The following is a 23,494-nucleotide window of genomic DNA, read 5'->3' on the forward strand; positions in this document are numbered from 1 at the left end:
CTGAAGTATTGAAAAAAGGACTTGACATCTGTCATTACAAACAAAGCCAGTTTGACAGTAGTGTATCAGCTGGTTCCTTTATTTGTTATTTTTAAGATATTTACTTTACATTTGTTTGTTAATAACAAAAAGAACGTAAACAGTTTACTGATTAGTGCAATTACCAAGCTCAGTCAGTACAAAAAATATGATTGAGTAAACGGTGCTTCGTCTAACCTGTATTAACAAACAAAATATGGAAGATTTAAGTGACAAATTTTACTTTCTCTACAGTTCTGAGGTTCCAGCAAGGATTGAAATCAAAATGTAACATTATCACTTTGTGTCTCAGTACAATGATCACTAATTTTATGTTTTTTTGTCTAGTGGAACTTTAGAAGGTAAAAGAAAGAAACCCACCTATGAGGAATTACTCAAAGACCCCCATCTAAAGTTCTCTGGGGTCTGTCAGGATGGTTGTTCAGACCTGATGGTAGAGTGTCAGATATGGGACAACAATGAAGCATTGTGCTTACCAGTTGGGACTGAATATAAGCCATTCACAACTAGATGGAAGTAAGTGTTTTTTGTGTAGTAAGTTTAGAAAATATAAGTTTACAATGTGGGTTAAGTTGGAATGAATGGCTTCATTTGCCTCTGGAGTTTTGTGACTTACCACGCACTGCCCAACTTGCTATAACAATTTATGACTGTGCTGGCCCTGATAAACTTACACCAGTTGGGGGTACCACTCTGTCATTGTTTAGCAAACATGGAGTTTTCAGGGAGGTAATTCAAACACTTTTTTACCACTTCTGGTACACATTTTCAATGATAAACCTGTAGGGAATGATGGATTTGAGAGTATGGCCTAATGTGGTTGCTGATGGGCACTCTCCCACAACCACACCAGGTAAAGGGCATGATGGTAAAGAAAATTCTACTGACCAAATGTGGAAGCTTGCCAAGCTGGCTAAAAAACACAGAAATGGGCACATTCCTAAGGTTGATTGGCTGGATAGATTAACATTTAGAGAATTAGAAGTAATAAATGAAAGGGAAAAAAGGTCTTCAAACTATATGTATTTAACAGTGGAGTTTCAAAAGATCACTTCAGATGGCATTTTAAATCATGTGGTTTATTTTGAGCAGAATGATGATTCCTATGTTCACACTGTCAAGGCTAATGCAGACCTTGTGTTTGTTCCTGATACTGAAATTTCAAAGGTAAGTGATGTTAAATAACTTGAAAATATCATGTTTTGTTATGCTTAACCCCTCTGTTTGACCCATTAATTGATATGAAATATTGCAAGGTGTTTTTTTTATGTAAAAGATCAACAAAGTTTTTAATGACTGTATTATCTAGAGTATGTGTTAGTCCACTTGAAGACTATTAATTTTATGCTTGTGTAACAAAAATCGGAATGTTTTGGGGTTTATTTCAGCATTATTTAATTACTCACTGGAGGATTAAGCCAATTAAGGTAGCTAATTTCCCCTTATGCATTAAATTTTATGAATATTATAGATAAGTTTGTTGGTTTATCTTATTGATAAGGATTTTTAATACCTGTGTAAATTCTGTTTCACTGCCATGAGTGACGTTTAGATCAAAAGCATTATCAGTTAGTTGATAAATTCCCACAAATCAATTTAGGTGAATTTCAGCAAAATTTTAGTTTTCTTCCATCAGGATGAGTTCAGTATTCTACACTTGCAAAAATGTCTAACAACCCAGGTTTGTGGGGGTCTTTAACCACGCAAAAAGTTAAAAAACACGATTGTCAGCTATGTGAAAGCACCTTGAAACCCATTTCAAATGGCGTGAAGTGTTCAAGTTGCGATCGTTACCTGCACAAGAAATGTTTGGCACGCGCGTGTATGTTGTTTGACGTGAGCGAGAATTGGCAATGTCGCGATTGCGCTAATTTGTGTCCTGATAAATTCGAGCTTAGTTTTCTCAAAAAAGAAAATGAGTGCCTTAAGCAGCAAGTTCATGCTCTTACAGCTTTGGTCAGTGAGTTTGACTTTGTTAATTGCGTGCAACGGGAGAAAATCCAACAATATTTAGGACATGGTGTAAGTTGTTGTCTTAATTTTGTTAACTTTGGAATGTTAAGTAGGCTGTTTAAATTGTTTTACATTATGGAATTCCACAGGCAAAAATTACAAAGGTGTGATATTTTAGTGAAACAGACTGCAACTTTATTAAAGCTAAGAAGCAAGTCACTGTGACTTTTAATGTTTTTTTAATTAAAAAATAATAATAATTAGTTATTAGGTAGGAAAATTGTTTAAAAGATTATCAGCAGTACTGGGGACTTTCTTTTAGGCCTAAGTGCAGTATAACACCCTTAGCTCCCAAGACTTTGATTTTTTGAATTATTTATTTTAAATATATTAATCACTTTAACATAAGGATAAATTACTTTACCATCACATTACAATGTAAATCTCGAATTAAAACCAAATCCAATTACCGTTATACAGGATAACTGAAAGGTTCGAACGAATCACTCAGTTGGAAATTCTTATCCTTTCCTGATGTGTTTTTGTCAATTTCTGTATCACTCAATACCGACCTTTCTTACGATGTTGTCGTGCTTCACAGGAAAATTTGGTGGAACGAAAACATCACATGTTAGCTCGATCTTTGCGAAGCGGACATAACGACAAAGATGCCAAACCCAATGCAGCCATTAGGGATATTTTAAATCAAATTGTGTTGTATCCGCCCACTCGCCAGTTGTCTAGCGAAGAGCAGGACTATGTGTGGAAATTTAGGTTGTAGTAGAACCGAAAACTGCAGTTCTGTTAATGTAAAACTGAGGGGGTTTTCAGGTTTTATTTAAGTACTCAAAAGAAAGCCTTAGCTAAATTTTTAAAGTGTGTTAACTGGCGCCATCAAAATGAAGTGCGACAAGCCCTTCATCTCATTGATATTTGGGTTCCTATGGATGTTGAAGGTAATTTTTATTAAAGCAGTTTACCATAACTACAGGTTAACGAATATTGTTAGACGCTTTGGAGCTTCTCAGTCCAAACTTTACCCATCCTGCTGTACGCAGATATGCGATAAGTCGTTTACAGCAAGCTCCTGACGAGGAAATTTTGCTTTACTTACTGCAGCTTGTTCAGGCTTTAAAATATGAAAATTTCAAAACTATTGAAGAAGGTTATGCTAGACTGGCATCTGGATATGACCCTTTCATATTAAGTGAGGATGCTAGTTTCAACAATTGTTTAGAGAAAAAAGACTCTAAAGATAGTAACTGCACTATCACCGCCGACTCTGTTTTACTAAAATCTGGTGGAAACCAGGAAAGTGTAGATTTGATTGCTAGCGAAATTGCTGCAGAATTGGAGTCTTCAGCTAATCAACAAGTAACACTTACACTTCACTCATGCATAACTCCCACTGACGGTTTTTTTACAGTCGCAAATGTTGACCTCCAGTAAAATCCAGAACTTGTGCACTGAATCAGGGAACACTGATACATTACAAAGTAACATGTACCAAGACGACGAGGAGGACATAAACGATTTAGCCTCTTTCTTAATATACCGGGCGTGTAAAAATTTCACTTTGGCTAATTATTTTTACTGGTATTTGTTGCTCGAATGCGGTGACCAAGAGCCTGCTGTCAAGCTTGATTCTAGAGATAAAGGTTCAAAAGATGAGAAATTTGTAAGTTTTTAAATGTAACACTATAGTTCTTTGTTTAGTGATGGTATTGTTATTTTAGGAACAAATCAGAAATATGTACTTGACTGTGATGAAAACCTTTTCACAAACTTTAGCCAAAGGCCCGGAATCAATGCAGAAAAAACGTAGAATATTAGCAAAACAACAAAAGTTTATTGATAAATTGGTACAGCTGATTGGGGATGTTACCAAAGAAAATGTGTCAAGATCTAAAAAGAACCAGAAACTCAAGGAATACCTCGCGGATCCTAACATGTTCAAGTTCAACTTCACTAAGTTTGACCCCATACCTTTTCCACTTGATCCTGAGGTACTATCAATTTTCTTCCTTCTTTCCAGCTGGTGAATTGATCTCTTGTAGGTGTTAATCACTGGAATTGTGGCTGACAAAACCATGGTGTTTAAATCAACGCAAATGCCAGCCAAATTACACTTTACCACATCACGTGACACGGAATACGTGGCCATATTCAAATTAGGCGACGACCTGCGCCAAGACCAGCTGATTTTACAAATGATCACCCTCATGGATAATTTGTTAAATAAGGAGAACTTGGACCTTAAATTGACCCCTTATAAAGTGCTGGCTACTGGTATTAAGAGCGGTTTTGTGCAATATATCGATTCTTCTCCAGTTGCTGAAGTTTTGGGCACTGAAGGTGGGTAATCCTGTTGCTGGTTTTGTTTTAAATAACTCGGATTTGATTATAGGGAGTATTCAGAACTACTTTAAAAAGTACCACCCTCATTCTACTGCTCCCTATGGAATTCAGCCGGAAATAATGGACGCTTACGTCCGGTCTTGCGCAGGTTATTGCGTAATTACTTATTTGTTAGGAGTGGGGGACCGGCATTTAGACAATTTACTGCTTACTCAAGACGGGAGGTTGTTTCATATTGACTTTGGGTGAGTGTCATAATTTCTTTTAAGGGTCTCAAAAAAACTATTTTCTTCCCTGTAAAATCAACTAATTTTAATTCAGCTATATATTGGGGCGGGATCCCAAACCATTGCCACCTCCTATGAAACTGAGTAAAGAAATGGTAGAAGCCATGGGTGGCGTAAACTCTGATAATTATCAGGAGTTTAAAAAGTTGTGTTACACTGCGTTTCTGCATCTCAGAAGGTCAGTCAGTGTTAGGTTTGTTCGCAGAGAGAATCTCCAACTAGTAATCAGAGAAATAGATACCTCCATTGACCACAAATCAGAAAACGTCATAGTCACATGAGCATTCAATCAATGAAACTTAATATTTTACTGTTTCTGAGTTGGAAGCCTCTGCGAACAAACCTAATAAATACCACTAAATTGTGATTTTGACGGGAAATATGGTTTAATAGACACGCCAATCTAATTCTCAATCTGTTCTCGCTGATGGTGGACGCTAGCGTGATGGATATCGCCTTAGAACCGGACAAGGCGGTCAAAAAGGTCCAAGACAAGCTGATGCTAAACTTGGGAGATGAGGAGGCTGTACATTTTATTCAGAACTTGATTGATTCGTCTGTTACCGCTGTTATGGCTGTTATAGTAGAACGACTGCATCAGTTTACGCAGTATATTAGGAATTAAAATGTTTTTTTATTACATTCAACTTATTTATCACAAAAGTATATTTTCCTCAGAAGTAAAAAACTTATAAATCTTCTTGCTTAATTCAGGACCCAATTTCCTTTGGCCACTTAGGGGACCTGCGGCTCTTCGAACTGGAATATCCTGTAGAAGTTTTTCTCCATCCCCAGTGGTGTTGCAGTTTTTGTATGCCTACAATTTACTAACGTTGTTTCCACAGCAAAAAAGTATGTAAAATCACACACCTCCATTAGTGAGTGCATTGTGGGATAAAGCGACGTAATAGCTTCAGCAGTTTCAAGACTTGCCAGAGGAAACATTCTTAACATTTGATTCCACAGCCTGTTTAGTCCATTTCCATCTTTGTCAATTTTGACACAGTCTTTGTTATCCCCAGCAAAAAACTCGTTTTCCAATTGTAGAGTCTGAGCTTTAGCAGCCCTAAAATATTCAATAATCAAGCAAACAGCCATACCAGTCATACAACCATTACTTGAAAGGTAATTGAGCTACTGATTTGGCACATTCCGTCACGAAAACTGCCAAATCCTCAAAGTGTATTTCCAAAGGCCGCACGTAAATATTTTTGCAAAACACCTGTAGCTGTACCAGTTGCTTTTCAATTTTATCCTTGGCGACTTTAGGCAAGTTTTTCAAGGGTGCTGCCTGAATTTTGGTTTCAAATTAAAACCTATACAACATGGAAGTAATTTGCTGTCTAACCTTGAACTCACCATTCCGACCATCCTTTAAATATTTATAATATGACTGTAATCCTACAATTCCTAATGACAGATGCCCTACTTGTGGCATACTCAACATAGACTGAACATGACCCACTAGAGTGTCATCATTGACAAGCTGAATGAACTCTGGTAATTCAATGATAAGTAGACAATGCTTTTCTTCTTGGTTTATAGTTTGTAGACTCTGTATAGGGAAGGTGAAGTGTATTTAAAATAGAATCCTCATACACAATTACCATATTTTGTATTGTAGGCACTTTCCTAGTAAAGGTAATTAAATTAGGAACTGTTTGCTTCAATACTGAGTGATTGAAGCCTTTACTCATTAGCGTCGCCACTATTACTTCTCCACAAGGTTTAGAGTGCAACTTTTCATCAATATTAACAGTAAGGAACTACAATGATATTCAATTATTTTTAAAAAAAAACTCAATTTGCTTGTATACTACCAACCTGGATGCACTGATCCGGTTTACTACTGTTTTCAACCACTTTTAAAGCATTTTTTAATTGTTTTTGGTTTTCCTTTTCTAGTTTTTTTAGTTCTCTTTCCTTTGCCTTGGCAGCTTTGGCTAATTCTTTGTCAATATCTTTGTTAGACTTTTCAGATGTTTTCCTTTTTTTTGCAGCCTTGGGTTCTTGTTTAGCTAAATTAAAATGACGGTTTTTAGTGGTGAAGAATATTAAGAAAAAATCAAAACCAAATTCTGGTGTCCTATATTCACTTGATAACTAATAAAATAAATCTTACACACTAAATCCTCTATGTCTTCTGAGTCCTCAAAACTGTAACCTCTTGACTCAGTTCTATTTTGCTTCAAATCCAATTTAATTTTGCTTTTAATCTCCCCTAATTGGTGTTGTAGTTCAGCAGCATATGAAGTTTCTGGCACTGTCTCTCTTTTAGATGATCTTGGCATTTCAGGTATAGCACTTTCACTGGCAAGCAAAGCTTGCACCTCATGGCTAATATTGTGAGAGCTTGGTGCAGATTCAACTTGTTTAATTTGATTTAATAGATAATCCAAATCATTTGAATCTTCACAAAAGTCTTCTGCAGAAAACTTGTGATGCCATGAGTTGTGGCTAGCAGTTTCTGTTTTACCCTCAGGTAAAGCAGGGTTATTATGTTCAGCGTCAGTAAACTCATCCAAACTGTAAAGGTCTTTTTTATGGCTAATTTTTGGAGCTGGTTTTGGTTCTAGTGTCTCTTTAGAGGTATATTTCTTAATAAGGCGGTCTAAATCGTCTTCTTCCACTATAACAGTGTCTTCGGAGGACTCGTTCAGATCTTCAACACTTTTATTCATCACAATAAGTATTTGAAAGTATTAAAGTAAGGGAAAAAGTAAAAGCAAAACATCAAGAAAGTAAACAATTTAAAAGTTGGGTTAGGTAAACAAACAAAAGTCACTCTGTCGTTTTTTGCAGAGTATTTGTTTCTCTTTTTATCAGATGTGGAGTAAGAGCAGACAAAATTGATGTTTTCTAGTTTTAACTTATCTGCCCATTGAACGTAAAGAAAAACCATTACACTTTATACTATTTAATTGAATTCAAGTGCGTAATGTTAATTATTATAAAGTTTAATATTATTTTTGATGAGTGGTAATTATTAACAGGTTTTTGTTGGTTCATGTGTTTTCTCTCTCTAGTTCAATTAACGTTCCAATGTTGCCACATGCTTTAGCAGTACAATTTGTCTCTAAATAAGCTTAAGGTACTACTTCTTTGGATTGGGACTGGGATAAAAAACTTTATAAACGCATTTTGAATTTGTAAAAATTGTTGTCTTATTTCTGTATTTTTTTTTTTTATTTATGTACTTAATACATGTGGCAACGCTGGTCGCAGGAACCAGCGCACTGCGCAGGGGCAGCACAAACAACAAACAATAGCAGGCAGGACTTGCCTGACCTGCCCCTCTACTTCAGTCTTCAGTCTGAGTTTTTAGGATCTAGTCGGCAACAACGCGGCCTATTTCCAGTAAGGCGGCACTTTTTTGATTCTAAAACTGGTACCGGCAGAACCACTTCTAGCGGTTCGTTCGGGTACTAATCGTACCTGTCACGACTGACGTTTAATCATATGCTTTTTCCATCAGCGGGCATTAACGTCGCGTATTGTTGTGATGAACTTTCGGGCATTCAACAGGTGATTTTCAATTGAAGTGACTTCTGGTACCTAGTAATTACGTATCGAGCTTAACGAGGTGAGTATCGGTTCCTAAAAGTACCCAAACGGAGTTGGTTGGGTTCTAAAAAAGTCCTTGAAAAGGCTTATTAAAGTGTGAGTGGTCGTAGAATAACGGTGCGTCTGGTTTATAGAAATATTTGTTGCATTTTTTGTTTCGTTTTTTTTTTTCAAATGCTTAGATTAGTGCACTTATGCCTAAGCATTTAAAAATATCTTGAAATGAAAAGCAAAGGTCAATAACAGTTTAATAACCACCTAAAAAATAGAATTGCAAAATTTAAAACAATTGAGGTTTTGACATTTAGGCCTACTCAATGTCAATGACAGTACCTATCAGGTCACTGAGGTATTAATATATTTGTTGGATGGGGTATAGACAATTTTGACATGCATATTTTTCAAGTTTGACAGGAACTAACAATATTTTTTTAACCTTATTGCTGTTAAAGGAAAAGAGATAATTTTTAAATTAATTTCCAGGCATTCAAACCCTACATTTGTTTCTAATCTACTGTTTTATTAAGTGACTTTCACCTTTTATATAAAATTTTATTGGAGAAATTTTGAATTATAGCAATTTTATGATAACTTAATTATGTTTTATTGCAGTGTTTAGAGTTTTTTTTTTTCTGTAAAATTATCTTTAATGTATAATATGCATATAGGGAGAACTAACTAAGTTGCATACTTTTGAAGGTACCTACTGTTGACAGAGTTGGTTATCTTGTAGTATCATAGCGTTATCAGGATTAGTTCTCTTATCAGGTACCCAAAAATTAATTAACGACCAGTTGAAACAGGGCTAATAAAGACATTGATACAAATATAATAATTATTGTAATTCAGTGAAATCTTCTAATTATCCTTATCAGAATGTCCCTTAAATATAGGCTTTAGTTTTATGTGCAGTAAATTGCAGGAATACTTATTGAATCTCATTGTAAGAGATTCTCTGATTGTTTAGAATCAGTTTTAGTCAGGAAGTGGCCAACTTTCAATTTTAAAGCCGCAATAGTAACAGTAGAAAAGTCCATCATCAGTCTACCGTAAATTGATCTTGAACGGTCTCATGGTTCCTAGCTAACTGAGTGAAACATTTATACTCTGATAGTTTCTATTTTCATGGTTTGTTGTCTTCATTTCTTCTTGTTTTATACAAACAACAAAAACTTAATTAAGCTGCCCGTTTTACTGTATATCAAAGTGAAAATATCTGTGTGAGATTAGGTGTTGATGCAGGCTTTCACTTATTTGATACGTTTCAAATTTAGCACAATTCTAAGCAGAAATTAATCCAAATTTACTTAATCTAATATGCTTCCAGTCTCGATTGCTTATCTAATCACTATTTAAAAGTCGTATTTGCAATTTGAAGGCTAACTAACAGTAAAATGTAGTTGCATACAAAACTTAACCACAGTAATACCTGTTGGTTCATATAAACTCGTGAATCATTCAGGTCCAACCAACGCAAAAGCTTTATTAATTATTCTACTGTAAATTGTAAAAGCGTTTATAATTATTGTCCTAGTGAGTTGGGATAATAAAATCCAGTCTGCAGTCAGGTAGGGGGAACCTAAATGCTGCAATAAATCTCAGTAATATAATGCAAAGCATGTTTAGTAAAAACATGTCCAGTTGATGAACAGTAATAACATTGTCAGCCAAGAGAAAGAAGAACCTTTTTTTAATCTAAGTTTCGTGATTTACAATGAATTGCCAACGTAATCACTGGAGTCCCACGTTAATTAGTCACATAGTGGCGTAACAGGGACATCATTGTTGCGTGTACTCAAGAGTTGACAATGGTTTTTTCTGTTGGAATTTGCTGCAATATACAAGAAAATACTAGCAAAATGGAATTTGTTGTTGTAATCTGAATATCGGATTGGAATTGCTATATTCTAGGCTGTTTTGAACGCACACAGGTGACTGCTTTTGGTCCCATCATCATCAGACAAGAAGCACAATATTGTGCGGCGGATATAGTTACAAAATTAGTCGAGAATGGTCATAAACCGTATATCCGTGGTTTCGTGTCGCACACCGGATCAATTTTTGTCTTTCCATTAACTCGAAACGGTGGATAAGTCGATTTCCGGCAAAAAGCGGAACTTAATCACCATCAGATAAAAATACGCTCACCCTACCTTTAAGGACTATAAATAGATAGGGCCTGTGCCATTTGGTGTTTGTCATTTATTCCCAGACTGCTCTTTTTGTAGTTTTCATGACGGCGTCGAAAGGAAATTCCTGTATAATATCTAAAAGGGAAACGACTTGAATTTTATAATAGGTTTAAATGTCAGGGCATGTAATGAAATCCTAGAAGTGCCACCAACACATACAGTTCTGGTTTTCCTAGATAAACTAGTGTGCACTCATAATTGGTAAGTGTGCTATAAAATATCTTCCTTGGTCTATATTTTATTTCTCAATTAAAAGCCCTTAAATGCTTTATCAAATTTTATTTCCTTGTCTAAATCCTCGTTTAATCGAGTTCATCGATTTGTTCTACATTTAGCTTTTAATCTATTTGATTACGCCTGATAAAGAAATATAAGTGTTTTCAATAATTTTCTGATTTTTGAATGGTCACTGATTAGTGCTAAATTTGGAAACATTAGACGAGCATTAGACCCCCCTTTTGTAAGTTTTGTTCTTTAACCGGAAAAGTCTGTTACAAAATTGCAACCCATAAACAATTGAGATACTGTTACCGTCTAATTGGCGGCTCCTGGTGCAACCAAAGTAATTTAACCGTACAAAGGAAGTATTAGTTTGTACTGGTTGTATTGTTAAGTCACTCACAATGTGAGGCATAGTAGGTTGATAATGTCAGTCACACCTTGTCTTGCCAATTCGTGTCTAATCTGATACGTTTGTTTAATTCTCAATAAAACAGTTAATTTTGCAATTAGACTCTAAATAGTCTAAATGAACCTGGAGTATGCTAATCCTGTCGTAATTATTGTACCAAAAAAGTATTCCAAATATTACACACACCTTATTTATTACTTTCTGCTTCATTGTCTTGTGCTTAGGATTATTCCTTTCAAAATTAATTATTTTAAAGTAGTATTACTCTGCTATAACACTGTGATGCAGATGATCTCCATAGAATGGTTCTTCTTATCCTAAACATAGTGAAAGGTAAACTATGTATGTGAATTTAGACTCATTATAGGATTAGTGTGTTTCTTACCTTTACATAATCCAAAAATATAATTAATTACACAGAGAGTGACAGATACAAGAGATACTAGCCACAAACATTATTACAGTACTTGTGTATTTATCTTTATCCTGATGGCGTTATCTAAAGGTTTTTCCATTAAATTGATTAAAAATTTAATACTGGTAACTAATCAAATTTTATGTATTTGTCAGGGTGATAATGGATGAAACAGTGTGGGCTCGTGACCCTACCGAGGGGTTTATCCTGGGCCGTATACACGAAATTACCGCAGATGGAGCTGAAGTACTACCCCTGGACCCAAAGTACTCCAAAAAGGTTTTGCCCTTTAGTGATATATTTCGGGCTAACGTCGAGAAGGATAAAGACTATGATGATAATTGTAAGTACTAAAAGTATAAGGCATTCGTTGTATAATTTGTATTTTTCTTTAAGGTGAAATGATGTTTTTGAACGAAGGTTCTTTACTTCACAATATTCGTACCAGATACTACAAGAATAAGATTTATGTAAGTTGTAAGAGACACTTTCTGCTCTTGTAAGACATTACCACTTTTTAGTCTTACGTGGCCAACATTTTGATAGCGGTCAATCCTTACAAAGACATCCCCGAATTGTACGCTTCTCAGACGATTAAATCGTACAAGGGCAAGTCTTTGGGAGAATTACCACCCCATGTATTTGCGATCGCTGACAAAGCCTTTAGAGACATGAAAGTGTTCAAACAAAGTCAATCAATTATCGTTTCTGGTGAATCCGGAGCCGGTAAGTGTAACTGATATGTTAACCTGTAATATTTAAATAGTCTGTCCTCCAAACTAATTAATGGTTTTATTAGGTAAAACTGAATCCACTAAACATTTACTAAAATACCTCTGCGAGGGTGGAGGTGCCGGCCCAATTGAACAGAAAATTTTGGATGCAAATCCAATTTTGGAAGCTTTTGGTAATGCTAAAACAACGAGGAACAATAACAGGTATGCAGCTAAATTTACGTTCGTAGAAATGTACAATGAAAAGTTACGTAACTGGCACTTACTTATCAAAGCTTATTACCTGTACAGGTTGTCAAGATAACACTAGAATTTTATTTGCTTAGCTGAATCATGTTACTAAGTTAAATCTGATTTGATTACAAAGCTATAAAGTGACGTCGGATCGCTTTGTATTGATTGTCTATACTATACCAATACTCAACAGTGAGTTATGGTGTTTATATTTACGTATTTTTGTCCATCATACGTTTATAAGAGCCACTGCCTTAGTAATAACGAGATAATCGTAATTTTTTAGCTCACGATTTGGTAAATTTATTGAAGTCCATTTCGATAAAAACTTTCAAGTAACTGGCGGTTTTATTTCTCACTATTTGCTCGAAAAAAGTCGGATTTGCTCCCCTTTAGGAGAAGAGAGGAGCTACCACATATTTTACATGTTAATGGCTGGAGGACCTGAAAATCTTAGACAAAAACTGGGTCTATCCAAACCGGATGAATTTAACGTAAAAAACCTTAACCGGTCACTTAATCAAAACCTGCTAAATTGTATTTTCTAGTATCTAAAACATGGTTGCACCAGATATTTTGCTAAACCATCAACCGAGAAGGGTTTTACTCCCAATCAGAAAAGCGCGGCCCAAGTCAAGCAAGGATCACTTAGAGACATCCTCATCGATGATGTGGAGGATTTCAAAGGACTTGATTTGGCTTTGTCCAGGTTAGGAATGTCGGACGTGGAAAAACAGCAAGTTTATTCTACCGTGGCTGCCGTTCTTCACTTGGGCAACATAGGCAAGTTTTACCCATTACAAAACCTTCCAGAGAACATCAATTTGGTGTTATAGAATTTGAAGAAACACCGGAAGATAGAGCAGGAGGGTGTCACGTGGCGAGAGCAGGAGAAAAATCTCTGGTCACTGCTTCTAAGTTGCTGGAAATCGATACAGAAGATCTGAGGCAAGCTTTAGTTTCCAGGGTGATGCACAGTGCTAGAGGTGGAGTTAAAGGCACTATCATTATGTAAGTTAGCTTTTGCAATGAAGAGTTTAGGGTAATTGAAAGTGTTTTTTTAGGGTTCCTTTAAAAATTCACGAGGCTAACAATGCTAGAGACGCCTTGGCTAAAGCAATTTACAGTAATCTTTTCGACTACATTGTCAGCAGAATTAATCAAAGTATCCCATTCCAAGCCTCCAGCTATTATGTTGGTGTACTTGACATTGCAGGATTTGGTTAGTTATAACTGCAAGTGTTTTTTTTTTACTAAATTCGTGGTTGTAGAATTTTTCACAGTAAACAGTTTTGAGCAGTTTTGCATCAACTATTGCAACGAAAAGTTGCAGCAATTTTTCAACGAAAGAATCCTGAAATTCGAGCAAGAACTGTACAAACGTGAAGGACTTAGCGTACCAGAAATCTCGTTTACGGACAATCAAGACTGCATAGACGTAATCGAGTCGAAAAATCAAGGGATACTAACTCTACTAGATGAGGAGTCCAAGTTGCCCAAACCGTCTTACGTACATTTTACTGAGGTGGTTCACAAAACTTGGGGGAAAAACTACAGATTGGGGTTGCCACGATCGTCAAGACTGAAAGCCCACCGTAGCATTCGTGACGATGAAGGTTTCCTTGTCAGGCATTTTGCTGGTGCTGTATGCTATCAAACAGTGAGTGTTTTCTTTGACTATTCCTGTCTTTTATTGCACATTTTTTGATATAGAAACAATTCATCGACAAAAATAATGATGCGTTGCACGCATCACTGGAAATTATCATCCAGGACAGCGAAAACAAATTAATCCAAACACTTTTTGCTACTTCAATGGCCCAGAAAGGCAAACTTACTTTTGTTAGTGTAGGCAGTAAATTTAAAACTCAGCTTCAGGAGTTAATGGAGAAGCTTCGCAGCAACGTAAGTGTCTTTACGGCGGTTTAGTAGTTGTGATGTTCAATCTGGTTAATTTGCAGGGAACCAACTTTATTCGTTGTATCAAGCCTAATAACAAAATGGTGGATCAACAGTTTGATGGTAGTTTAAGTTTAATGCAGCTTACTTGTTCAGGTTAGTTTAAGTTTGGTCCCATTAAAAGTGTTTTTTTCGGTCACAAATAGTGGGAAACGACCATTGGGAGCTCTAGGAAAAATGGAATAAGCTTAGAAAAATCGGAAAATAGCACATTTAGTTTTTGCCTAAATTTTTTCCTATATTTTACCAAGGAGAATAAGTTTTCGGTGAGTTGGTAACTTTCGAGTCGGAAAATGTCTATTTTTGGAAAATTACTTTTTTTATGATAGGGAAAACAACTGTCAAACTTGTCATTGTTATTGTCAAACTTATCATGCATTCTAATGAGATAATTTAAGACATCTAAACCTCCATTTGCACCGTCGTACTCTAAGCATAGCTTAGGTTAAGTGTGTTTTAGAGTGTGATTTTTTTCACCTGTACTGTCACAGTCTGACCCACACTTAAATTAAGCTTGGCTTACAAATCGACGGTGCAAATGGGGGCAAATGATTAAAAATACATTAAACTTTATTTAAATTGATATTGGATTGTTGTACAATTATTATAATAAAAAAACGAATTGTTTTTGAATTTTCAGATTTTCCAATTTTTTTCTGAAAATTATCGGAAACTTTCTGAAAAATTTTGTTTACCTAACCTCAACACTTTTCAAAATAATAGGAATTTTTAAAAAAATATAAATTTATAAAAGGGTATATAGTAATCTGATTTAATTGAACAGATGTTGATTGTTTGAACTATATGTTCTCCCTTCTGGGCTGTCACAGTAAAAACTGTCAAAATCAAACTTTACAACAAACAACTCAGTTTTAACCAGAAATTTCCAATTTGGAAAAATCCTTAAAATGGGTAAAAATTGCCTTAAAATTATCTATTGTTAGGTAACCCAGCCAAAATCGTGGGTTGGCTTCTTTTGAGGTTACCTGACCATCCTAGAAACTCACATTGACAAAAACACCGGAATTTTGTGCTCACTGCTAAAATATAGGGCAAGTTTTGGCAAAAACTCGAAAAGTGCAATTTTCCTCAGTTTATGCCAATTTTTACTGCCAGTAGTGTTATATTTGTATGCAATATGTAACAGAGCGAGGGCTAACGTGTATTACTATTTTTTTAGGAATGGCATCTGTCTTAGAACTAATGGAACACGGTTTCCCCAGTAGAACGCCATTCGCAGATTTGCACTCAATGTACAAAGATTATTTACCGAAAGAACTGAAACAGTTGGCACCGAAAACATTTTGCGAAGTAACTTTAACTCAGTTAACATTTAAATTTCCACTGTTATTTTGGTGTAATTTTAGTCGATGTTGCACAGTTTAAATCTTCACGATAAAGATTTCAAATTCGGTATCACCAGAGTGTTCTTCAGACCAGGTAAATTCGCCGAGTTTGACAAGATTATGCGTTCTGACCCGGCTAGTTTGAAGGCCATTGTGGCTAATGTGAAAAAGTGGCTGGTCAAGTCCAGATGGCACAAAGCACAATTCTGTGCTTTAACTGTCATTAGAAGTAATGATTTTGTGCTTTTCATAAGAACTCAAACTGAAAGTGTAGCGTTTTAGTGAAACACAAGATAATCTACCGACGCAAAGCTTTGATCACCATACAGAAACACGTTCGGGGTTATTTGGTTAAAAAGAAATTTGGAGCCAGGATTAAAACTATTAAAAACATCCGGTCTTTGGATGTCAAGCTGAAACAACTGGAAACCATAGCGCAACAGTTGAGAAAAGACAAAGATGTGTCTATTAATGGTATTAATCAGCTGAAGTCTGAGCTTACCGCAGCAATTAAAAAGATCAAAGTACGTCCTTGTACAAAATTATATTAAACTTATTTGTTAAGCGTTTGAGTGACATTTTAGACGGACGACAAAATGGATAGTAAGACCACGGAGAGCATTTATAATGGCCTGTTGGTCAAAATCAACCAGCAAATGTCCGGTTTAGAGAAGAAGGTCCAGGAGCAGAAGAGTCGAGAAGAACAGGAAAGGTGAGTGAAGGCTAAAAAAACACCTTTTACGTTATTAAAACTCTTTTTTTAGATTGAAGAAAATCCAAGAAGAAATGGAAAGGGAGAAACGCAAAAAGGAAGAGGAAGAACGCAAAATAAAAGAAGAAGAGGAAAACAGAAGAAAGCGGGCGGAAATTGAGACCAAGAGGAAGCTTGAGGAAGAGACCAGACTAAAACAAGTGAGTTTCAGTTATTTTTTGGTTTTTCTTTTTAATTATTGATGATGTTTTGATGGTATTTGTGGTGATTTAGGAACAAGAAGTTTGCTATTACGCTGATAAAGTGTCTCAAGTAAGATTTGCATGAGTGTTCTAGTTGCTTATTTAGATATGATTTTAAACCATTAACACACAATGACAAACTGCATGTGAATAGAACGAATGTGTGACAGTTGCGCTGATCATCCAGTTGTTCCGCTTAACGCTTAACTACTGAGATTTTATCGATCGAAACATCATTTCCAAAACTAAAGACATTTTTATGCTAATTTTCAGGAAGAGGCCGATAGGAAACTTGCCCAAGAAATGCAAAAGCAAAACGCCCTTCTGGAAGAGGAAGAACGCCGTTATCAGGAACAACTGGAACAGGAACGGCAAGATAGAGAGCTGGCTCTCCGATTGGCTCAAGAGAGCAATGGACAGGTCGAGGATAGTCCTACATTGGTTAGAAAGTGAGTATTTTTTGTAAAAAGATATTTTCTTTTCAAATTTGATTTAAAGTACCAGTAAACCATTAATTGATAATAATCCACATATTGATTAAAACTTTGACATCTGTGTATTAAAATCTGTCAAATTAGTGAACATATTACACCACTTTGTAAATATTATAAAAAGAAAAACTGTAAAAACATTAGGGAGGTGACTGTCTAGTACCTTAAATGTGATAAAAGTCTTTGCTTCTTGTTTTCCATGGCACATCAGTGGGATCAATGGAACAGAGTCTCAAAGGTCGTCGTTTAAGTTGAACAGGTACAGTGATCAAATATAGACTTGCACGGTTTGGTCTCTTGAGTCTTTACTAACATCAATTCTTATTCTCAGTCTGTAGTTACAGTGTGTTTCATTTAAGATCTATTATTAACCTAAAGGAATAGTTTAACCTGTTGGATTTCAAGCAATTTTTACTGCATATTATGTATATATTACTTGTATATTAGGCTTTATGTTTATACAGGTTGTTGTAATTTTTAGAGCATGCTTTCACTGACTGCAAATTAATCAGGTTTCTCTCATTTCATTCAGCCGAGTCGGTGACAATTTTTTAAAAATGTGATTTTCCGTTAGGTCCGAAGCTGTCAGATCCCAGCAAGCCAATCAGGCCAAAGGTAAATACGACTTGTCCAAGTGGAAATATTCGGAACTGCGAGATACGATTAACACTTCGTGCGATATCGAGTTGTTGGAGGCTTGCAGACATGAATTCCATCGCAGGTAAAAAGCAAATTGAATGACAATAACTCCTCATTCTTCCTTGACGTAATTTAGATTGAAGGTGTACCATGCGTGGAAGGCGAAGAACAAGAAGAGGACTGTCATGAACGAGAACGAAAGGGCACCATTGTCAGTCCTAGAGTCTGCGCAGAGAACTTCCAGGTAACGTTTAGTATATTAGCTATAGTGTCATCCTGCATATCTTATACCCAACACAGACTCCCCCAAAAAGACGTATTGGACAACAACTCGCAACGTTACTTCCGAATTCCATTCCAAAGGGCAGGCGGTGATCCGAACTTGAGGGGTTGGTGGTACGCCCACTTTGATGGGCAGTACGTAGCAAGACAAATGGAATTGCATCCCGATAAGCCACCCATTTTACTAGTAGCAGGTAAGAAATGCATCACTTAGCAATTTAAGTATTTTGTAAACATGCCGTTTATAGGTAAAGACGATATGCAAATGTGCGAATTGTCATTGGAAGAAACCGGACTAACCAGAAAACGCGGTGCTGAAATTCTGGAAAACGAGTTCAACAAAGAATGGGAGAAAAACGGAGGAAAAACCTACATCAGACCGGCCGATCGAAAATAAACACTTTCCCTCCATAATTCCCACCCGGATTTAGCTGGTAGTTTTTCAATACTTATTCGATTTTTTTTTTTGTTTGCGGATAACATTTCCTCAAAAAGTTTCCAGAGCGAAATAGTATTATTATGAGTATTTTGTATGTCGGGAGGTGAGTACGTAAGCAGTTTTTTGGGGTTTCAGTGACGTTGCAATCATTATAAGCTTTATATAAAATTATTAAAAAATTTGCATGTTGTAAATTTATTATTATTATTGGTATTAATATACTATTAATTACTTAAATTTGTAGGTTTATTTAGACTACAGTATCTACTAAATCCTTCATTTTATTTACGGCATTTCAAAATTGAGAACCTCTGATTCAGAGCAAGTCTATAGCGTGAGTTGGAAACCCCTTCAGTTCCCACACAGTTGAAGAGAGCATCCTGCTTTGTTCTAATACTGCTGAAGTAGGCATTAACCCCAAATGCATTACGTACAGTTCATAAATCCGGATTTTCCCCGGCGACATTTTAGGGAAAAACACAGTTTTCAGTTTCCTAGTATACAAAGTCAGTCAAGAAGCTCCTTTTAGCCTTAAAAAACTTACGCATAATAATCTTCATCTAAAATTCCAGGCGACTTTTCAGAAAAACTTTTTACAGTTGGGATTTTTAATGCATCCCCACTACTGTCTTCAAACCATAAAAAGTAACCGTAAGTGAACATTTTGTCTTTCCAAATGGTAGTCGTGTGACCATGTTGGAGATGCGATCGGGCGTACTGTACCATTGACCACACCTAGGACAGTACAACAAAAAACATTGTTAAAAATAAAGTTACATTAAATTGGGTTTCCTGAGAGAAGAGAGAATATAAAAAAGAAAATGTTCTTACGCGTTCCTGAATAAATTCAGCTTTGTCCGCTTCCATATCCAGTGAAGGCGTAGTCACTCTATGAGTATTCCTGTCCACATATAGAAAATGAACCAATCCAGGAAATTCCTCTAAATACTTATTTATGGTTAGGGAATCTCTTGTACACTCAAATTAAGGACAAACAAAATTAAAAACATTAAACTGAAAAATTTTTAAGTGCAAAAAAGGATATGATCCTAAAGAGAAATTTTTAATCAGTCTAACTTTAAAATAGTCATTAAAGTCAATCAAGTCTTTGGTAACCTTCGGGAAAAAATCGGAAATATGCTTAGCGGTACATTTTAGCACTGAATTATCTGAATTGGTTAAATTATACAGTTCTTTCAGACTGTCCAAGAAGCCAACCGTCAAAGTTTCGGCTCTTAATATTGCTTCATCAAGAGTTGTTTTCAAATACTCCTAAAATTCAACTTACTGAAGATAGTATGTCAGTTTTATTGTAAATGTTACCTTGTATTTTCCTTTCAGCGCATCCCACTTAGGAATTAACAACTTATGGGCATTGACCACAGATTTAATCTTACATTTCTTCAAGCTGTCATTTAGACGTTTGACAGCAATTTCCAAATTTTCAAACCCTAACTTGATTGACTCTTTTTCCCTTTGGACTTGTATAAACCTTAATTTATGTAAATGGTGGAATGTTTCATACAAAGAAGCTGGGAACATTCCAAAAATAAGTACTGTAGCGCTACGCTTAACGTGAATATTACCTGACACTACAGAATCACCTTCTTCAATCAGATAAACTAAAAATACCTCCTCAAATAATCGTATAATATGAACGGAATGTGGCGAAGACTTATTCTCCGTATTAAAGCAGGTGGACAGGCACAACTTGAAGCTGTGCAAACGGCCTGGATTTTCGGGTATGCACTGAGTTAAAATACTCAAAAAAAACATAACACCTGGATTTAGTTGTTTAGCATTTGAGCTACAGAAAATACAACTTATTTTCCATATTCCATTAAGCGTTTAAGTCCTTACCTGGAGTATAAAGACAAAAATTTCATGCCTACAAATAACAGAGCGTGCACTTTACTACACTCTTCATGCACTGACAATTTAGCGATAGACTCTTTTAAAGTTTGCAGACAAGTTGAGCTAATCTCCTGATTGACGATCATTTGCTCAATCGCTTCAACGAATACGGCTTGTTCTTTGCTACGTAAAGTTAACCATTGGTCGATTAGTTGAGCATAAAGTGAGGCAACTGATGGGTTAATTTGCAACCTACAATACAAAAAAATACCTAACATTCTTTGAGAACCAAATAAGTTTTTGAACGTACTGGTAGATATCAGGTCCGCACAGATATTTGGCAATGCTAACGTAAGTCTCCACAACATGATCAATTTTACCTTCACTGATTGATACGAACAAAAAACCCATAAACTGTAAAACTAAAAGTTAAAGTGAAAATCGCCGGTTATGTAAAATCTTACCTCAGAAAATAACACTTTCAAATTACTGGCAAATTGTATGGAGGAGTATGAGTTGCCAAATTGATAGTGCATAATATGATGGGAAGATATTATAGGAGAAAATATTTGTATCAGTACATTATCGTCTAGAACTCCTTGATCAGGATGATTCTGAAAATTTAACGTTAATTGAAACAGTTAAGAAGTTAATTTTGAATGACAAAGTAATAATTAAAAATTAAACACAAGTTCTAAGTAAAGAATGTTATCTAAAACAGATTTCCCACGGTTTTAGGCAACACGCAATACATACATCTCCCACATCTGGTTGACATAACATTTCATATTTATGACAGTTGACAGTGCCACATCAAAGTGAGGTTAGACTTCCTCCATTTGTCAACAAGAGCCCCCAAACATAACAAAAAATAATTGCATAAAAACAAAATAAAAAATCCACCAAGATGATGAACGCCATCAAATCCTGCAATACGAAATTGGCGCAAACCTACCTAAAACAACTGTTCAGTGTGTCAACGAGCTTGACGCGAGAAATCAGCACCGAAAATAAGTTCCAAATTAAAGATGAAGTAGAAGGTAGGCCTTTATATCTAGATGCCCAGGCAACCACCCCTTTAGATCCACGGGTGTTGGATGAAATGCTACCATATCTAACATGCTACTATGGTAATCCACATTCAAGGACCCATGCTTATGGTTGGGAGTCTGAGACTGCAGTTGAGAAAGCTCGAGCTCAAGTAAATTTTTTTTGTTAATCATAGGTGACTGAGCTAAATTGATTTGATGTGTAGGTAGCAAGTTTAATAGGGGCAGACCCTAAGGAAATCATATTCACATCTGGGGCAACAGAAAGCAATAATATAGCTGTGAAAGGTGTTGCAAGGTTCTATGCCTCTAAGAAGAAACACATTATCACAACTCAAACTGAACATAAGTGTGTTCTGGATTCTTGCAGAGCTTTGGAAGGGGAGGGGTTCCGCGTCACTTATTTACCAGTACAATCAAATGGTATTTGCTTTAAAAAAACCTCTTAAACCAAGCCTACTGATTGTATTTTCAAGGTATCATTTCTTTGGAAGAATTAGAAAAATCAATTACCCCAGAGACCTCTTTAGTGTCTGTAATGACAGTAAATAATGAAATTGGAGTGAAACAACCAATCAGTGAGATAGGGAAACTGTGCAAGGCCAAAAAAGTGTTTTTCCACACTGATGCAGCACAAGCTGTTGGTAAAATACCACTTGATGTGCAGGCCATGGATATTGACTTGATGTCCATTAGTGGGCACAAAGTTTATGGCCCTAAAGGTAATTAAAAATAAGTCACCTTGAGAAAGCTTAAACATGTTGGGTTTTAAGGGGTGGGGGCTATTTACGTGCGTCGCAGACCCCGAGTCAGGGTTGAGGCTATACAGAGTGGAGGGGGCCAGGAAAGAGGTATTCGCAGCGGTACCGTACCTACACCTTTGGTTGTTGGTATGTTTAGCAACTATTTTAAGATTGAAATTGTGAAATTTGTATGTGCCTACAGGTCTTGGTCGTGCCTGTGAAATATCAGAAGCAGAAATGGCTTATGATCATGCAAGAATTGAATCTTTAAGTAAACGTTTACTGGACCAAATTTACGGAAAATTATCGCACGTTATTAGAAACGGAGATCCCGTGCATATGTATCCTGGTAAAAACTATTTTTATAAACTCAACTGAAATAATAAATTTTCTAATCAAACTATTTTCAGGCTGCATTAATCTGTCATTTGCTTATGTGGAAGGTGAATCATTGCTAATGGCTTTAAAAGATGTGGCTTTATCCAGTGGTTCAGCTTGTACCTCAGCATCTTTGGAACCGTCTTACGTGTTGCGCGCTATAGGTACTGATGAAGACTTAGCTCACAGCTCAATCAGGTATAACACCTTTAAAATAAGTCTGTAAGGTAGTAATTTAAAAAAAAATCAGATTTGGAATTGGACGATTTACCACGGAAGAAGAAATCAACTACACGGCAAAAAAATGCATTGATCATGTGACCAGATTAAGAGAAATGAGCCCCCTGTGGGAGATGGTTCAAGAGGGTGTTGATTTGAAGAGTATCCAGTGGTCACAGCATTAAATTTAGAGTTTTATGTTTTGGAATACTTTAGGACCATTCTTTGATTATTTCTTAGGTTAGAACAAGTGCTATTTTTGTGAAAAATTGTTAATAAAGATAAATTTGTGGAAAAATATTTGCTTTTATTCTTAGTTGTTTTCAATATATTGCAGAGAGGCAACTTGTAGAACCATATAAGTGTATTTTCTCCTTCTTTTACTAATCTAATAACAAATAATATTTAGATAAATGGTAAATAAGCAAAACTTACCTGGATTAGGCCCTGAGAAAGAGCCAACTCCAAAATATGGTTTTCAAATTTTTGATTGTATTTCTTGTACACCAAGTCATTTAAATGGTTGAAAACCAATAAACAATCCATTGTTATAAGTAATTTTTCTCAGTTTGTGCTACCCATAATAAAAACCTTATTTAATTATAATTTTTTTGTATATACCCAACAATCAACAATCTGTCAATAAATTTTGACGATTTGAGGTTAAGTGGTGGTGGTAAATGACAGCTTATAAATGGAGGAGGCTACTGTTCCGTTGATGAAGGGATTTCAAA

The 23,494-nt window shown here is 35.8% G+C and overlaps 5 protein-coding genes and 1 long non-coding RNA gene across 12 annotated transcripts; 3 read left to right on the plus strand and 3 right to left on the minus strand.

Annotated features, from left to right (window-relative positions):
• Window positions 1-52: 52 nt before the first annotated feature.
• Pi3K59F (phosphatidylinositol 3-kinase 59F) lies at window positions 53-5,277 on the plus strand. 2 transcript variants are annotated; one of them, XM_081989957.1, is made up of 13 exons: window positions 53-306; window positions 367-555; window positions 612-768; window positions 826-1,206; window positions 2,594-2,766; window positions 2,824-2,948; window positions 3,002-3,366; window positions 3,419-3,670; window positions 3,729-3,998; window positions 4,050-4,347; window positions 4,400-4,595; window positions 4,672-4,815; window positions 5,031-5,277. In XM_081989957.1, exons 1-13 carry the CDS (start codon window positions 236-238, stop codon window positions 5,260-5,262), a joined length of 2,853 nt encoding a protein of 950 aa, XP_081846083.1. In that variant the 5' UTR covers window positions 53-235; the 3' UTR covers window positions 5,263-5,277. The 2 variants fall into 2 exon arrangements, with proteins under 2 accessions (XP_081846083.1, XP_081846084.1); XM_081989958.1 differs by lacking the exons at window positions 53-306; window positions 367-555; window positions 612-768; window positions 826-1,206 and adding an exon at window positions 1,613-2,061.
• On the minus strand, window positions 5,252-7,820 carry mms4 (Methyl methanesulfonate sensitivity 4). The gene is made up of 7 exons (XM_081989972.1): window positions 6,760-7,820; window positions 6,462-6,655; window positions 6,245-6,403; window positions 5,986-6,192; window positions 5,756-5,928; window positions 5,508-5,703; window positions 5,252-5,454 (listed from the first exon to the last, which is right to left on the minus strand). The coding sequence occupies exons 1-7, from the start codon at window positions 7,316-7,318 to the stop codon at window positions 5,293-5,295; spliced, it is 1,650 nt and encodes a 549-aa protein (XP_081846098.1). The 5' UTR covers window positions 7,319-7,820; the 3' UTR covers window positions 5,252-5,292.
• Window positions 7,821-7,976: 156 nt separating this feature from the next.
• jar (Myosin heavy chain 95F jaguar) lies at window positions 7,977-18,754 on the plus strand. Of its 4 annotated transcripts, XM_081989951.1 has the most exons (24): window positions 7,977-8,220; window positions 11,595-11,782; window positions 11,836-11,909; window positions 11,961-12,165; window positions 12,239-12,377; window positions 12,694-12,901; window positions 12,956-13,190; window positions 13,244-13,418; window positions 13,472-13,629; window positions 13,679-14,067; window positions 14,121-14,312; window positions 14,369-14,462; window positions 15,547-15,677; window positions 15,734-15,941; window positions 15,995-16,236; window positions 16,297-16,424; window positions 16,477-16,624; window positions 16,698-16,736; window positions 16,940-17,115; window positions 17,369-17,416; window positions 17,732-17,878; window positions 17,933-18,040; window positions 18,097-18,272; window positions 18,327-18,754. In XM_081989951.1, exons 2-24 carry the CDS (start codon window positions 11,602-11,604, stop codon window positions 18,473-18,475), a joined length of 3,750 nt encoding a protein of 1,249 aa, XP_081846077.1. In that variant the 5' UTR covers window positions 7,977-8,220; window positions 11,595-11,601; the 3' UTR covers window positions 18,476-18,754. The 4 variants fall into 4 exon arrangements, with proteins under 4 accessions (XP_081846077.1, XP_081846080.1, XP_081846078.1 ...); XM_081989954.1 differs by lacking the exon at window positions 17,369-17,416; XM_081989952.1 differs by lacking the exon at window positions 16,698-16,736.
• LOC145735874 (uncharacterized) lies at window positions 10,194-11,587 on the minus strand. 2 transcript variants are annotated; one of them, XR_014179773.1, is made up of 3 exons: window positions 11,410-11,587; window positions 11,211-11,341; window positions 10,194-10,468 (listed from the first exon to the last, which is right to left on the minus strand). It is a non-coding gene; the product is annotated as an uncharacterized LOC145735874 (long non-coding RNA). The 2 variants fall into 2 exon arrangements; XR_014179772.1 differs by lacking the exon at window positions 10,194-10,468 and having other exon boundaries at window positions 11,199-11,341.
• HPS1 (Hermansky-Pudlak syndrome 1 protein) lies at window positions 18,694-23,413 on the minus strand. 2 transcript variants are annotated; one of them, XM_081989970.1, is made up of 10 exons: window positions 23,196-23,413; window positions 20,836-20,985; window positions 20,682-20,785; window positions 20,378-20,623; window positions 20,104-20,324; window positions 19,841-20,049; window positions 19,563-19,789; window positions 19,349-19,466; window positions 19,062-19,252; window positions 18,694-19,011 (listed from the first exon to the last, which is right to left on the minus strand). In XM_081989970.1, exons 1-10 carry the CDS (start codon window positions 23,304-23,306, stop codon window positions 18,834-18,836), a joined length of 1,755 nt encoding a protein of 584 aa, XP_081846096.1. In that variant the 5' UTR covers window positions 23,307-23,413; the 3' UTR covers window positions 18,694-18,833. The 2 variants fall into 2 exon arrangements, with proteins under 2 accessions (XP_081846096.1, XP_081846095.1); XM_081989969.1 differs by having other exon boundaries at window positions 19,349-19,489; window positions 19,562-19,789.
• Window positions 21,190-23,058, plus strand: Nfs1 (Nfs1 cysteine desulfurase). The gene is made up of 7 exons (XM_081989989.1): window positions 21,190-21,572; window positions 21,627-21,843; window positions 21,897-22,142; window positions 22,194-22,310; window positions 22,366-22,512; window positions 22,574-22,739; window positions 22,792-23,058. The coding sequence occupies exons 1-7, from the start codon at window positions 21,279-21,281 to the stop codon at window positions 22,943-22,945; spliced, it is 1,341 nt and encodes a 446-aa protein (XP_081846115.1). The 5' UTR covers window positions 21,190-21,278; the 3' UTR covers window positions 22,946-23,058.
• Window positions 23,414-23,494: the final 81 nt, after the last annotated feature.

Source organism: Ips typographus, linkage group LG11 (genome assembly GCF_016097725.1).
Source record: "Ips typographus isolate SLU linkage group LG11, UJ_Ityp_2.0, whole genome shotgun sequence".
NCBI lineage: Eukaryota > Metazoa > Arthropoda > Insecta > Coleoptera > Curculionidae > Ips > Ips typographus.

Coding starts and splice junctions, on each gene's coding strand:
- Nfs1 (XM_081989989.1), top strand. CDS start 21,279: ATGATGAACGCCATCAAATCCTGCAATACGAAATTGGCGCAAACCTAC. Junction 21,844..21,896: donor TTTACCAGTACAATCAAATG/GTATTTGCTTTA, acceptor TGTATTTTCAAG/GTATCATTTCTTTGGAAGAA. Junction 22,311..22,365: donor ACCTACACCTTTGGTTGTTG/GTATGTTTAGCA, acceptor ATGTGCCTACAG/GTCTTGGTCGTGCCTGTGAA.
- mms4 (XM_081989972.1), bottom strand. CDS start 7,318: ATGAATAAAAGTGTTGAAGATCTGAACGAGTCCTCCGAAGACACTGTT. Junction 6,193..6,244: donor TGCCTACAATACAAAATATG/GTAATTGTGTAT, acceptor TTCCCTATACAG/AGTCTACAAACTATAAACCA. Junction 5,929..5,985: donor GTCGGAATGGTGAGTTCAAG/GTTAGACAGCAA, acceptor ACCAAAATTCAG/GCAGCACCCTTGAAAAACTT.
- HPS1 (XM_081989969.1), bottom strand. CDS start 23,306: ATGGATTGTTTATTGGTTTTCAACCATTTAAATGACTTGGTGTACAAG. Junction 20,786..20,835: donor TGAAAGTGTTATTTTCTGAG/GTAAGATTTTAC, acceptor TTAGTTTTACAG/TTTATGGGTTTTTTGTTCGT. Junction 19,012..19,061: donor TTAGATGAAGATTATTATGC/GTAAGTTTTTTA, acceptor TTTGTATACTAG/GAAACTGAAAACTGTGTTTT.
- Pi3K59F (XM_081989957.1), top strand. CDS start 236: ATGGAAGATTTAAGTGACAAATTTTACTTTCTCTACAGTTCTGAGGTT. Junction 3,671..3,728: donor GTTCAAAAGATGAGAAATTT/GTAAGTTTTTAA, acceptor TTGTTATTTTAG/GAACAAATCAGAAATATGTA. Junction 4,348..4,399: donor TGAAGTTTTGGGCACTGAAG/GTGGGTAATCCT, acceptor ATTTGATTATAG/GGAGTATTCAGAACTACTTT.
- jar (XM_081989951.1), top strand. CDS start 11,602: ATGGATGAAACAGTGTGGGCTCGTGACCCTACCGAGGGGTTTATCCTG. Junction 16,237..16,296: donor CAGCAATTAAAAAGATCAAA/GTACGTCCTTGT, acceptor GTGACATTTTAG/ACGGACGACAAAATGGATAG. Junction 16,737..16,939: donor ACGCTGATAAAGTGTCTCAA/GTAAGATTTGCA, acceptor GCTAATTTTCAG/GAAGAGGCCGATAGGAAACT.